Source organism: Sturnus vulgaris, chromosome Z, assembly GCF_052056855.1.
Source record: "Sturnus vulgaris isolate bStuVul1 chromosome Z, bStuVul1.hap1, whole genome shotgun sequence".
NCBI lineage: Eukaryota > Metazoa > Chordata > Aves > Passeriformes > Sturnidae > Sturnus > Sturnus vulgaris.
The window spans coordinates 27008610-27020499 of NC_142283.1; the positions used below are offsets into that span (position 1 = coordinate 27008610).

Consider the following 11890-nt stretch of genomic DNA (forward strand, 5'->3'; position numbering starts at 1 on the left):
TCGGGGGTACCCGGGCACTTGCAGTACCGGCTCAGCACTCAAAGCCCGACTCTTCGGCCCGGCTGCCTGCTCCAGGCTGTCAGGTATACATCCAGCCCTGCTGGCAGGCAGCCGGGGCAGCAGGTCGCTGCGCTGACAAGAGGCACTACTTCACACTGTGAACCACTCAAGACGGATGATTTTTCCTGGGAAGATGGGCAAGGTCCAATCGTGGGGAGGGAAAAGCGAAGTGTCTAACCATACATGAGTCACTAAATACTAGATTTCCCCCCCAACAACAGACTTTGGCCTGGATGATAGGCATGATGATCCTCCTCCACCTGACAAAATTTGACTAGGTGCAGACACCAAGTCATTCAGCAAGTCACACCATACACCTTTCCACTGTTCTTTTAGAAGATATGGCTGATACAAGACTACCTCATTTGTAAGGGCCCGTCCCCTCACTCTCAAAAGCTGAAGAGCACTACCATACTTTCTATCTATCTAAAGACAGGAGCAGTCATTTAGTAACAAGTAATGCAACAGGAATAGGAAAGGTTTTTAGCACACTAACAGGGGAAACAGGAGCATCAGCTTCCTAAAATAAGCACTTTACTCTCATGCTGCTCCTGCTCTCTTGACAATAACTGATCATGCAGTGAACACTGGACACTATGTTCAGTGGCAATGCCAGAGAGAAACCAAAGACACACCCAGCTTGATGGGCAGAAGAGTCATTGTTCCCAAGTGGGTATGTAAAATAAAAAATGTAAACAAACACCTTGTGTGACAAAACCAATATCTGAATCAATGATACATAGTCTAAACAAGAAATTCAGCTTTTAGACTTTTAATGTTAGAGTGGATAGCATAAGCTCTGAGAGATAAAAGGTTTGTTCCTACTACATTAATGCTTATGATTTGTCATGTTCTGTTATTTTAACATCAGAAAATCACCTAAATATCAAACTAATAATATACTTGTATTTCGGTCCTCATAGAAAAGCCATTTGCCTTTTATAGAACACCACCAGCTCTATCACTCCACATTTCTGAATATATGCTAGACACTTAGCAAAGCATTCTTTCAGCTGTGACTGCCTGAAATTGCCACCAGCAGATTACACCACTTCCAGAAAGTTACCTATTCATCCCTAAAGAACCACAGGCTTCTGTCATGCAGCTCTCCCCACCCACTTCACAGCTAGCACAGCCCTGGCAATCAAAAGGCATTCAACAAGAGCTAACTAGGGGAAAAAAAAAAAAAAAAAAAAGCTTTTTTCTGTCAAGGGCTGTACCACCTTCAATCCAAAAACATCTGCCAACATGCCAAGTTCTAGATCAACTCTGTAAGCTGTTACAATGAAATACCTGAAATATTTTATCTATCAAACAGACTCAGAAGAGTTCATTATCTTTTGTGGCTGAGTTGCTGCAGCAACTGGCAAAAGCACATCATTTAGTCAGGTGAGCCCGGTCAGTTTCTATAGACCATCCATGACATAGGACTGTTTGCTTCTTTTACTGCTTCTCATGGGGGCGAAGTGTCAATGAATCTTCTGGATCCCTTTTGAACTTGCTCGTACTGTCTGCCACTTTTGGCTAATATTTGACTAGTATTTGTAAAATTTGGTGAATACTAGTTCCGCATCCACCTGACTCACAGCTTTCAAGATGTTGTAAACCATGGCCCACTATCCCCTTGGTCTTCTCCACTCCACAGTGAGTGTTCCCACCATTTTTAATCTCTCCTCGCAAAGCAGTTTCTCTAGTCCCTTGACACATAGTTGTCCTTCTTGTAACTCCACTGTGGACTCCCTCTAAATGTAGAAACCAGAGCTGCTAAGCTCTGAAAACATGGGTCCACTGGTCTTACGCAGAAGCCAAGTAAGACCACCTGTTTTGTTTGAAAAAAAAAAAAAAATTGAAAAAAAAATGCAGCTCCAAACTGTGGCATGGTTACAGGAGAACTGTGAAAGGTCTATGCCCTAAACTCTTATTACAAGTTGCTGAAGCACAGGTTTAGTACCATGCATATTCCAATAATGATTTACACCACAAATGCATAGATCTGTATTGAAGTTCATCTACCATTTTTCCCTTTACGAGGATCTGACAAAACTGAGCTCCTTGCCATAGCACCAATGTAGGACTACTTCAGAATAAAGTCAGGTACCATTTTTCATTCCACTCCCTTTCCTGAATCACCATGCAGAGCAGGTAGAAGCGGAAGGCTGTCCCTGTGGGAGGGACCCCCCTCTGGAGCAGCAGAAGGCTGAAGAGAAAGGAGCAACACAATCCCCATCCCCCTGTGCTGGTGGGAGACAGGAAGAGAATTTGTGTGGGAAGTCAAGACCAGGAAGAAGGGAGGGGTGGGGGAAATGTGTGTTATGATCTGTTCTTAATTCTCATTATTTATGATTTTATTGGTAGCAAATTAAAATAATTTCCCAAACCATGTCTGTTTTGACTGTATGTGAGTAACCGTTGAGTGATCTTCCTGTCTTTATCTCAACGCATGAGTCAAGATGCAAATCCTTGCATTTTTTCCCCCCTCTTCTGTTGAGGAGGGGGAAGTAAGAGAGCAGTTTTGGTGGCTAGTTAAGGTCAGCCCACCACAACCATTCCATGCATTAGCTAATTTCTTGCAACTGTACCCTTTCCAAAGAGAAATAAAAACAAAAATACAGTTTAAAGCCAGACAGTCCATCAGAGCATATGAGCAAATGCAATATGAAGTCTTTTTAGTGCAAAATACAATTAGTGCAATAATACAAAATTATATTTGAAAGCACTTTGTTTTAAACACAGCTAAACACAGCCAGAATCTGATACCATCTTTTTATTATACATAGATTTAGTACTTTTACAATAAAGTACTACATGTAGTAGTACTGACCAGTTCAGCTGTCACATATCAAGTAATATAATCCATCTTTTGCTTTCCATGTCTGCAGTTTTATTCTGGCTGATAAAAATGTAACATATTGTCTAGAAAATATAAGAGGTAAGACATTACTTATACAGCAATAAAATATGATCCAATTTACCAGTTTCCTAGTTTGTGTAAATATATATACACAAATTCTATAACAAAGCTTTCACATTTGTTTAGCATTCCTGTTTTCATTCACAACATTTCAGTTTCATTTCACTTTCAACGTGAGTTACAAATATTAATAACAATAATTTCTTCCTCCCTGAAGCATGGATTTATTGTCTAGTTGTCTGTGCCATTCCAATCAATCTCTGCAAAATATATATACTGTATCTTGTTAATGATGCATCTCCATTCTCTACATCTTATTTCCCCATCTTTTTCCAACAATCTGAGTCTTCTTCAGGTTTGTTTTCGTTTTCTCTACATCTATTCCCAACTGCTCTAAACAATACACAACACAAAAATTATTGTGCAAACATCAGAGAGAGGTATTTAGCAAGTCTAAATAAGTTTAGGTGTGATGTATTCAATCAGTTACTGAATAAGCAGCATAACAACTTACATAAACTTACACAGCTAGCTCCTCTAAGCATGTTTATCAGTGATACTAAGCTCCTAAAAGTATTAGAGGCAATCACTGTCATTCCTATATGATAATTTCAAATTGCAATCATCCATGTTCAGATAGGCTTATTAATCCAACAGAAGTGCATCTTTATGGTTTAGTTTGGTGTACAAAAATCTTCATGTTCTTTAAAATGTATACATTCAATCAGATTTAAAGCTCAGCCAAAACAGGTCTGATTAAAGGAATTTTAAGGAATGCACTGTTCATACCCCTAAATGGAGTCTCTGTCTCCATACCCGAGAGAGAGTTAATAATTACTTACAAAACCTCTTGTGTTATATGAAGTAGAATTATGGTCATACACAGAGAATTTGCTCAGTTGGTTGGCTTGCCATGTATGACAGTCTTGGTGTTTTCAATTCATATCAAATGGAACCCAGGCTTTCTACCTTATCATGCTGTGACCTGCTGATTTAAAATAAATACAAAGGACATATCTAACCTGCAGTGTTTGCAAGTGACATCACTTTATATTAGAAAGTAATATATTTATCAGTTTATATTGAACACAGTTGTTTTCATTGATACTTTATCCCATATTCCTTCTCTTCCCCATTTTTTATTATTTTTTTATCATTAAGTAGCAGTGGATTCAACTATGATCTTAGAACATTCCATTTCCAGGAATGGTCACAGTTTTAACAGAAATTGACTCAGAGTAATGAGCAAACATGGTGCTGTAGCACATAAAAGAAATATAGATCTAGATAATTCTTGCAGTATTTTCAAATTAATGTATTAGCTTCTTGTTAGCATGGAATGGGATACAGAGATTCAATTTCCAGTAACATGACTTAACTTTCTTCCCTCAGCTTGTTTAATTCCTGTACTATATCACTATACACGTAGGATAAAAGCTCCTCTTGGGATTTTGTTCCATCCAAATAATCTGAGGAAGAAAAAAGAAGAAGCGTTCATGAGTTCTATGCCAACTATATTTAATGGCAATTGGTAAAGTTTTCTGTATTCCTACAGATGCCATCAGAAGAGAAGAAAAAAACAAAATCCAAGAACAGCACCTCCCCTTTTCCTCTTCAGCAAACTTGTTTTGCATGTTAAAAAACCCAGCATAATGGAAATGTATTCTGCTTAATAATTCATATACAACCTTTTGTGGTACAAAAGTCTCCATAAGCATAATGGTAATTACGTGAGGACAGTGGAACAATAGAATAATTTGGCAAAAAGGTTACTGCACAGTAGATAATTTCAAGTTCCTCAGTTTCAGTGTTTGAGCAAGTTCTAGAAGAGCACGGCAGTTCTTATTCTGACTGCACAGCAAGAAGCATTGTGATGAAGCTGATGATGAAGCAGCCACCCAACTTCCCTTCCCTCTGGCCCCCACTCCAGAAGCAGGTAGTCCAAGAGCTGTAAGTGTGAACATCACAAAAACTTGTGGGACTGCCCCAACAGCTGGCCCAGCTTTGACACTTCTCATGCAAAACTGGTGACTGTAGTGCAGACAGTCAGCACCTAGAAAGTATCTTCAGTTTATTACAAGACTTCATCAGGATTTCAGTTTTGTTGTGAAGAACTCTGCCAGTGCATCAGCTATCATCTCAGAAGCTTCCTATTTAGATATACGTGTGTTACCTTAACAAGTGATCTTGTTAAGTGGACTTAATTAGTGATCAGAACATTTCTATTTTTTAACTTCCTAATTTTCTTTAGTAAATAAAAAAAACAAAATCCCTATAGGCTTGGAATATAAACCAACAGAAACATCAAAACCTACTAAGTGGAAAAAAAAATCTTAAAGAAAATTTTGTCCCATTTTAAAAATCCCACAATTCGACAAAAACTGTACAAGTGCTACACTTAAGCATTTTATAAGTTTAAAATTAAGGATACCATACCAACTTGCATACTTGCATTCTCTTCCAATTCACTTTTATATTTCAAATACATAGGCCACACGTGTCCATCGAAGTACCCTGGTGTATCTGCTGGCTGATAGACTCTGGTGCTAGACAAAAATACATATGTGTTCCCATATAAGTTTTATATTTTCCCCTAGTGTCAGCTGGTTAAAAATAGCTTTTATTCAAAACAAAAAAAGAAAGACTGGCTGTATTTTTTGGGAGGCAAGGAGGCTCCTATGTTTTAATTCAACCTGTGATATGAACTGCTGTCTTCTGCTATCTTATCTATTTCTGCCAATCAAACCGCATTTAGGATAAGGTCAAAGTTTGGGCGTTTTAATTGTAAAAGGTATTACAGATAAATTAAACTGTATTGACACTATTACCAAAAAAAGCTACATTTTCTCTTTTTATTAGGTATACAGGTTTCTCAAAGTTTAAATGACTAGTTGTTTAGTCTAGACTCTTCCATTCTGGACACTAAAGTCTTTGGCGTGTCTAGTGAGAAACCAAGAAAGTGATATCAACCAAAGCGAATTGAATTGAAGACTTCTTCATTCAGCCAACAGATTCTGAATATGTGCACATATACTATTCCAAGCACACAGTATTGCTCCAAATTTAGAGGCAAGTCAGACACTGGCTTAATAACCTAGTTCTGGCCCACAGTAAAATTAAAGGACAGCCTAAACAAAACCATACACTAAACCCATACATGAACTTCAAACCCACACATTAACATCGTTACTCTAAGAATAATCATAAATTAATTGTATTTAACCAAGTATAAGAGTGCTTAGTATTTTTTTAAGCATTTCTCATTTTAAACATGGTTTTACTCAAATATGCCATCAGTAAATAATTTATCAGGACAACAAATTCTCTTTTTAGTGTTTGTAAAGCACTTAATACTTTAATACCATGTACTCTAAAATAAAAACCAAACCAAATAAACCTCAAACTAACAAACAGAGGATAGATGATCTTAAATTTCAAGAATAGAACAAAAGGACGACTTCAGGGGGTGCAATGATACTTTAAACAGTAAGTCAATAAATAATCTTACCTCCTTCTCCTTTTGCACTCTTCGTAAGGAAGGGTCAAAAAATATCTTCTATTCCATAGTTCATTAAGTGGCCTAAGATAATAATATATTTAGTTCCTTCTTCCATTTTAGGGTAGCTTTTAATTTACCAGGTTACATATTACTGCTTACTCATGATTGTAAAGGAGAAAGCCTTCAACAATCAAAATATAAACATTTTTCAGATTGTCACATGTATTCTGTGCTTCTTCTGTCATAACACCTGAGCTTGTTGGCCTTTTCATCCAATTGCGAATACTTGCCACCATTTCATCCATATAGAGGGCATCAAGTACTAGATGAAAACAAAGTTAAATATCCCTTAAAAAAAAAGAATAAAAGAAAAAAAAAAAGAACCCTTAAATACCCCTATGTTAATCAGTAAGAATCAAATAATCTACATACAAATTTAAATGAACAGGAACAGGATTACCCCAAAGATTATATCCATAGTTCTGTGTTTGCTACTGATGATTTCCTGAAATCAAAGTCTGCACCAGGACTGAGGTATTTATGTTGAATGTAGTCTCTCCAAACTTTATGACATCTAATATTGTCTGAACTGAATTCACAGCATTTCACTTCATGACAGAAACTCCAGGGACTGCTCTCTGCTTCCACAAACTTGTAAAAATTTACTAACCCTGAGACCTTCACCCTTCTGTCAATTGTAGAGAGGGGAGTGAACATTCAACGTTTTTTGCTTTGGGTTTTTGTAAGGTTCATTAGGTAGGCATAGAGAGACTTAAAGGAGCATGGTGTACAAAGCAAACGTACAACACAACATAACACCTGTTTTTGTCTGTAGACACACAAGAATATATTGAGCAAGTACTGGAAGGTAGAAATAAGGCAGCTTTAAGATACCATAACAGCAAATACATTTTTAAAGGTCTTTTAAGAGCAGCATTAAACCTGGATATTTGATTAAGAAAGTCCATTTATTTTATCCCTCCAGTTTCACATTCCATTTACATGAAGTCTTGAAGTTGAACCAAAGACTGCATAGCTGGAAATCACCAGTTTTCAGGTACAGCTGAAGGGTCTGACCAATACTCTCAGCAGTACATTTTGTGATCATGAAGTATCAACAGAGATTAGCAACTAACCAAGCAACTGTTTACAAGCAGATATGACCTGAGGCAAAACACTGGCCTAAAGTGGATCTGGATCTAGACATCTCGAAGAACAAATTGTGCCAGCATTAATCATGAACTTAAAAATATATGTTCTTTATGTGAGATCTGACATGAAATACAGGTGTCAGGATAGACGCAAGTTTTGACTGACTTGGAAAACCTAACAGTGATATCCCATGAGTTCACTAGCAAAAGTGAAAAAAAAAGGGCCTTACCAAGCACTGAGATTAAGCTTATGCCAGTACTGCAAGCCAAGACTTCTAACTGAACAGTACCACTTGCTACTAAACCAGACACAAGTGAAGAAACAGAGGAAAAGATTCAAAAGAGAAAAGGAAAGGCAGGCACTAACTTGAGCAATTTACTAGTTAAGCAAGTTTTCTTAAATATCTCAGTGAGCTGAATGAAACTAAGAGAAGGATTGCTCTGAAACAACCACTTGTTTACTGCCTTCTTGGAAGGGGAGAGGCGAGGGGATGGAGTGGAAGAAGTGTTGAAGCTCAGCACAACAAATTCAATACAATGTTCAAAGGCAGTGCATCAGAGTTACTGACCATCATATAGCTTAAATCCACGTTCATCTGTTTCTACTTCAGACTCTGGCTGAAGAGGAAAAAAAATTAATTTTTTCAAGGTTGCTTTTATGACCATGCTGAGAAATATACACTCTGGTAATAAACAAAAGGGTTATATGCTTTTTTAACCAATTAGTTGAATTTATCTTCAACATAAACTGATGTAAACAACTGTTAAAACACACTACAAAAACTTTATTTAATCTAGAACAACAAACACTCCAAATCATATGACTTAAGTTCATTAGAGCTTTATTGAGAAATAAGAGCTCCTTCACCCTCTTTAACTAACATCCCCAACATACGCACACAAGCTGTTTTTCTGTTTTAACTGGGGAGACAAAGAACTACTTGTTGTTGTACGGGTGTAGGCTTAAGATAGTATCATTAAACTCATTAGCACAAAGGATATTGAAAAATGCATCCCTCATACACCCACGTCTTATTTTAAAAGAGTGGCAAAGAAGGCAGGAAACTTCTTTTGGCTGAGTATATTCAGTGGTTTGGCCACTTAAATTTCAATTGCCCCAGTGCTCATTTTATGATTATTTTGAAATTAACATTACTTTAAGCAGCACCAATTTTAAATGTTCATCAAGAGGAGAAGTGAAAAATAATTGAAATCTACTCAAGCCTACTTTTACCTATGAGGTTTTTCTATTAAAACTATTACCTTAAAGAAGTCATCTTGAGAGATTATATCACAGTTGGGAAGCATATTCTTAAGTTTTTCTGCTAGTGTTGTTTTCCCTCCATTTGTTACACTGTTAGAAAACATTGTAAAAAGTTCACCAAGGCAAAAACTAATCTTTTAAACATATGTACAAGCTCAAACATACATTTCTATGTAGGTAGAAATAAACAATACAGTTTCCCCCAAATTTTAGTTACATAAAATATCCTTCATCTCCAGAAATTTTCTGGCATGTTACAACAGTTTTCAACAATCAGTACAGTAAATCAAGCAGTGCCAAGAAAGATGCTACCTGCAACTGAGGTCTTCAACAGACACAGAACAATTTAAGAGTTACATGCTATTAAACTATACAATTATACGTTGCATTTGTAATCCAGTTTCAAAACAATATGGATTCAGAAATAGTAATTATATCACATCATTCTGAGAAGCAAACATGTCTTAAGCTGTGAAGGAAATTTAATTTTGCATAACTTACCCCCCAAGGCCAATAACCAATACTTTCATAGTTCGTCTTCTCCTCAGTTCTTCCGTTTTACTGCCAAAAACAATAGCCAGTGAAAAATCTTAATTCAGGAACAAGAAGGCAACTATGGTATTAAGAAATAACAATTATACATATCATTTATTTTCTGTCCTGTTGTCCATCATTTTTCTTTTTGCAAAGGGACAGTCAGAACCTCAGCTGCTTGTTCTAATGCTAACAAAAAACCTGCAATATATACGCCCCATCATAAATTCCATTGTACTTTATTTTTGACAGTATTTTAATAATTTGAAAGGAACTCTGGGAGTCTCGGTTCTAATGACATTAATATCATACAAGTTCCTAAAGAAAAGCACAATCACCAGTTCAAGCATTAGCAATATAAAAAAGACTAAGTAAACAGAAGCTGTTGTGACAAAACAAACAAAATCATTAAGAAAGAAACAAGTGGCATGCTGAGGAGAAAGATGTTTTAAAATTTCATTAAGATAAAAGAATTTTTGAACATACTCTTTTTTATGAACCTGGTCTCAGTAATGCAATATCCACTGTGTAATTCACCGCTCTCTTTCTGAGGGCATTAACAACAAAGACCATACAAATCCTCCTCCCTCTGCTCCACCACAGATTAATCTGGAAGATTAAAACTACTGTAAGGGCAGTTTAAGACATCCTAGCTAACTCAGTATTGAGAAGGACTAGGTAGCCCCTGAAAAGATCTAAGAGTAACCTCTAAGGGTTAATTTGTCCACCATATCCCTGCTGCTGCCACAATATCCCACCAACTCTGAGTCTCTCACTGCCTGAACATCTTCAGTAGCCAGAGCTGCCAGGAGACACAATTCTGCCTTGTCCCAGCTCTTTCCCTTGAACTTTCTTCTGGAATGGGTGTTTGCAGAGTACATAGTGAACTATCCTGGAAAAATTCTGCAGCTGAAAAACAGCTCTGCAAAGACAGAGGGGAAATAATGTTTGTTTTCAGTTTCACACATCAATTTTTAACTATTTAACCACATGCAAACACCCTTTTTTCACCCCTTTTGCTCTTTCCTCCCAGGTCACACTTAGGAAGGTTAAGAACTATGACACCTAAGATCTGAAAGGACTGAGCAGGTAAAACTCTCCCTGCCTTCGACAAACAAGTACCTGTAGCATACTAGACAAAACTGTTACAGGGCATCAATATGAAAACAAAACCACACTGTTTCTGTGAAAGTAAGCTTTAGGCACATGTGGAGCCTGAAACAATAACATCCTCTTGCATTTGGTGCAACGAAGTTCCACTGTTTCACATGTCTATGATATGATCTTTGCATTCTTTTTAATGTATGGTTATGTTGAAAGAAAAACAACGTAAGACACATTGACTAGTCCAAGCCATCACCCTTATGACAACCATTGCTTTGCAATGGTGTTGCTTATCTGCAGTAGTTGGCACTTGTGAGTTTTCAAAGTAAGTACACATTGGTTTTATAATATAGTTGGTTTTCTAAAACATAATATAATTTCCAAATTCAGTGATGCATTGAATGCTTACAGTACTGGCAATGCAAAGAGGGAAGACAGATAATTTGTTCTTAAGAAGTGATGTTATTCAGGCTACTTTAAAAATAAGATAAAAAAGCTCTTTTCTAAAAATCATCAGTAAGGTTTGTGTTGCAGAGAATTACCCTTTGTCCCACAAAGGATGTTAAGCAACAAACCCGACTAACACGATCACCTTTGGACTTTAATTTATGTCATTGTCTATATGCAAGTTAATCCCAGTTTACCGCAAAAATATCATCATTAAAAACCACACCAACTCTTCTGCCCCACTGAGTAATATCTAAAACAAATTTCAAAAGCAAATTGTCACAAATGCTGCAACACAGAAATCCTAAACTACTCTGCCTTGAGTCAGTTTGGCTCTTAAAATAGAGCACAAACCCGTAACAACGCTAGCACATCATTGCTGTCACCCCATTTTTAAGGGCATACCGCGGCAAAGCTCCCACGTACGGGGACACCCGAAGGCGCACCGGGCCCGGACCGGGAACGTCTCTCACAGGCACGAGCCCGCACAACGGGGCCGGCGGAGCTTCCCGGCCGCGCCTCCACCGGCCGCGCCTCCAACACTTCGGCGCCTCCGGAGTTCGCACTTAACTCCAACCACGCCGCGAGGAGCCAGGAGCAGATCCTGCTGGCAGCAAGGCTCAGCGCAGGCGGAGCGCCCGCCTCCTCCGTCCCGTGACCGACCGAGCAGTCCGGGGAGCGCCCACCGCCGGGGCGGGCCAGCCCCGCGCACACGAGGAAGCCTCGGCCGACTTCCCGGCAGCAGCGCCCTCGCAGCCCCCGGGGCCGCCCCCGCCCCTCGGGCCGCCCAGTGCTGGCCCCGGCCCCGGCCCCGGCCCCGCCGCCTGGGCGGTGCCTGCGGCCGGGCGGAGAGCGGACAGGGAAGCGGCGGGGCCTCGTCCCACGACGCGCGCGCTGATTGGCCGCGTGCAGCCCGCGCC

At 38.7% G+C, this 11890-nt stretch overlaps 1 protein-coding gene across 3 annotated transcripts; it reads right to left on the reverse strand.

Annotated features, from left to right (window-relative positions):
* Nucleotides 1–2809: 2809 nt before the first annotated feature.
* NMRK1 (nicotinamide riboside kinase 1) lies at nucleotides 2810–11731 on the reverse strand. Of its 3 annotated transcripts, none has more exons than XM_088157112.1 (9): nucleotides 11376–11731; nucleotides 9387–9446; nucleotides 8885–8975; nucleotides 8191–8239; nucleotides 6630–6792; nucleotides 6480–6551; nucleotides 5408–5517; nucleotides 4350–4440; nucleotides 2810–3956 (listed from the first exon to the last, which is right to left on the reverse strand). In XM_088157112.1, exons 2-9 carry the CDS (start codon nucleotides 9413–9415, stop codon nucleotides 3917–3919), a joined length of 645 nt encoding a protein of 214 aa, XP_088013238.1. In that variant the 5' UTR covers nucleotides 9416–9446; nucleotides 11376–11731; the 3' UTR covers nucleotides 2810–3916. The 3 variants fall into 3 exon arrangements, with proteins under 3 accessions (XP_088013238.1, XP_088013239.1, XP_088013240.1); XM_088157113.1 differs by having other exon boundaries at nucleotides 11397–11438; XM_088157114.1 differs by having other exon boundaries at nucleotides 2810–4440.
* Nucleotides 11732–11890: the final 159 nt, after the last annotated feature.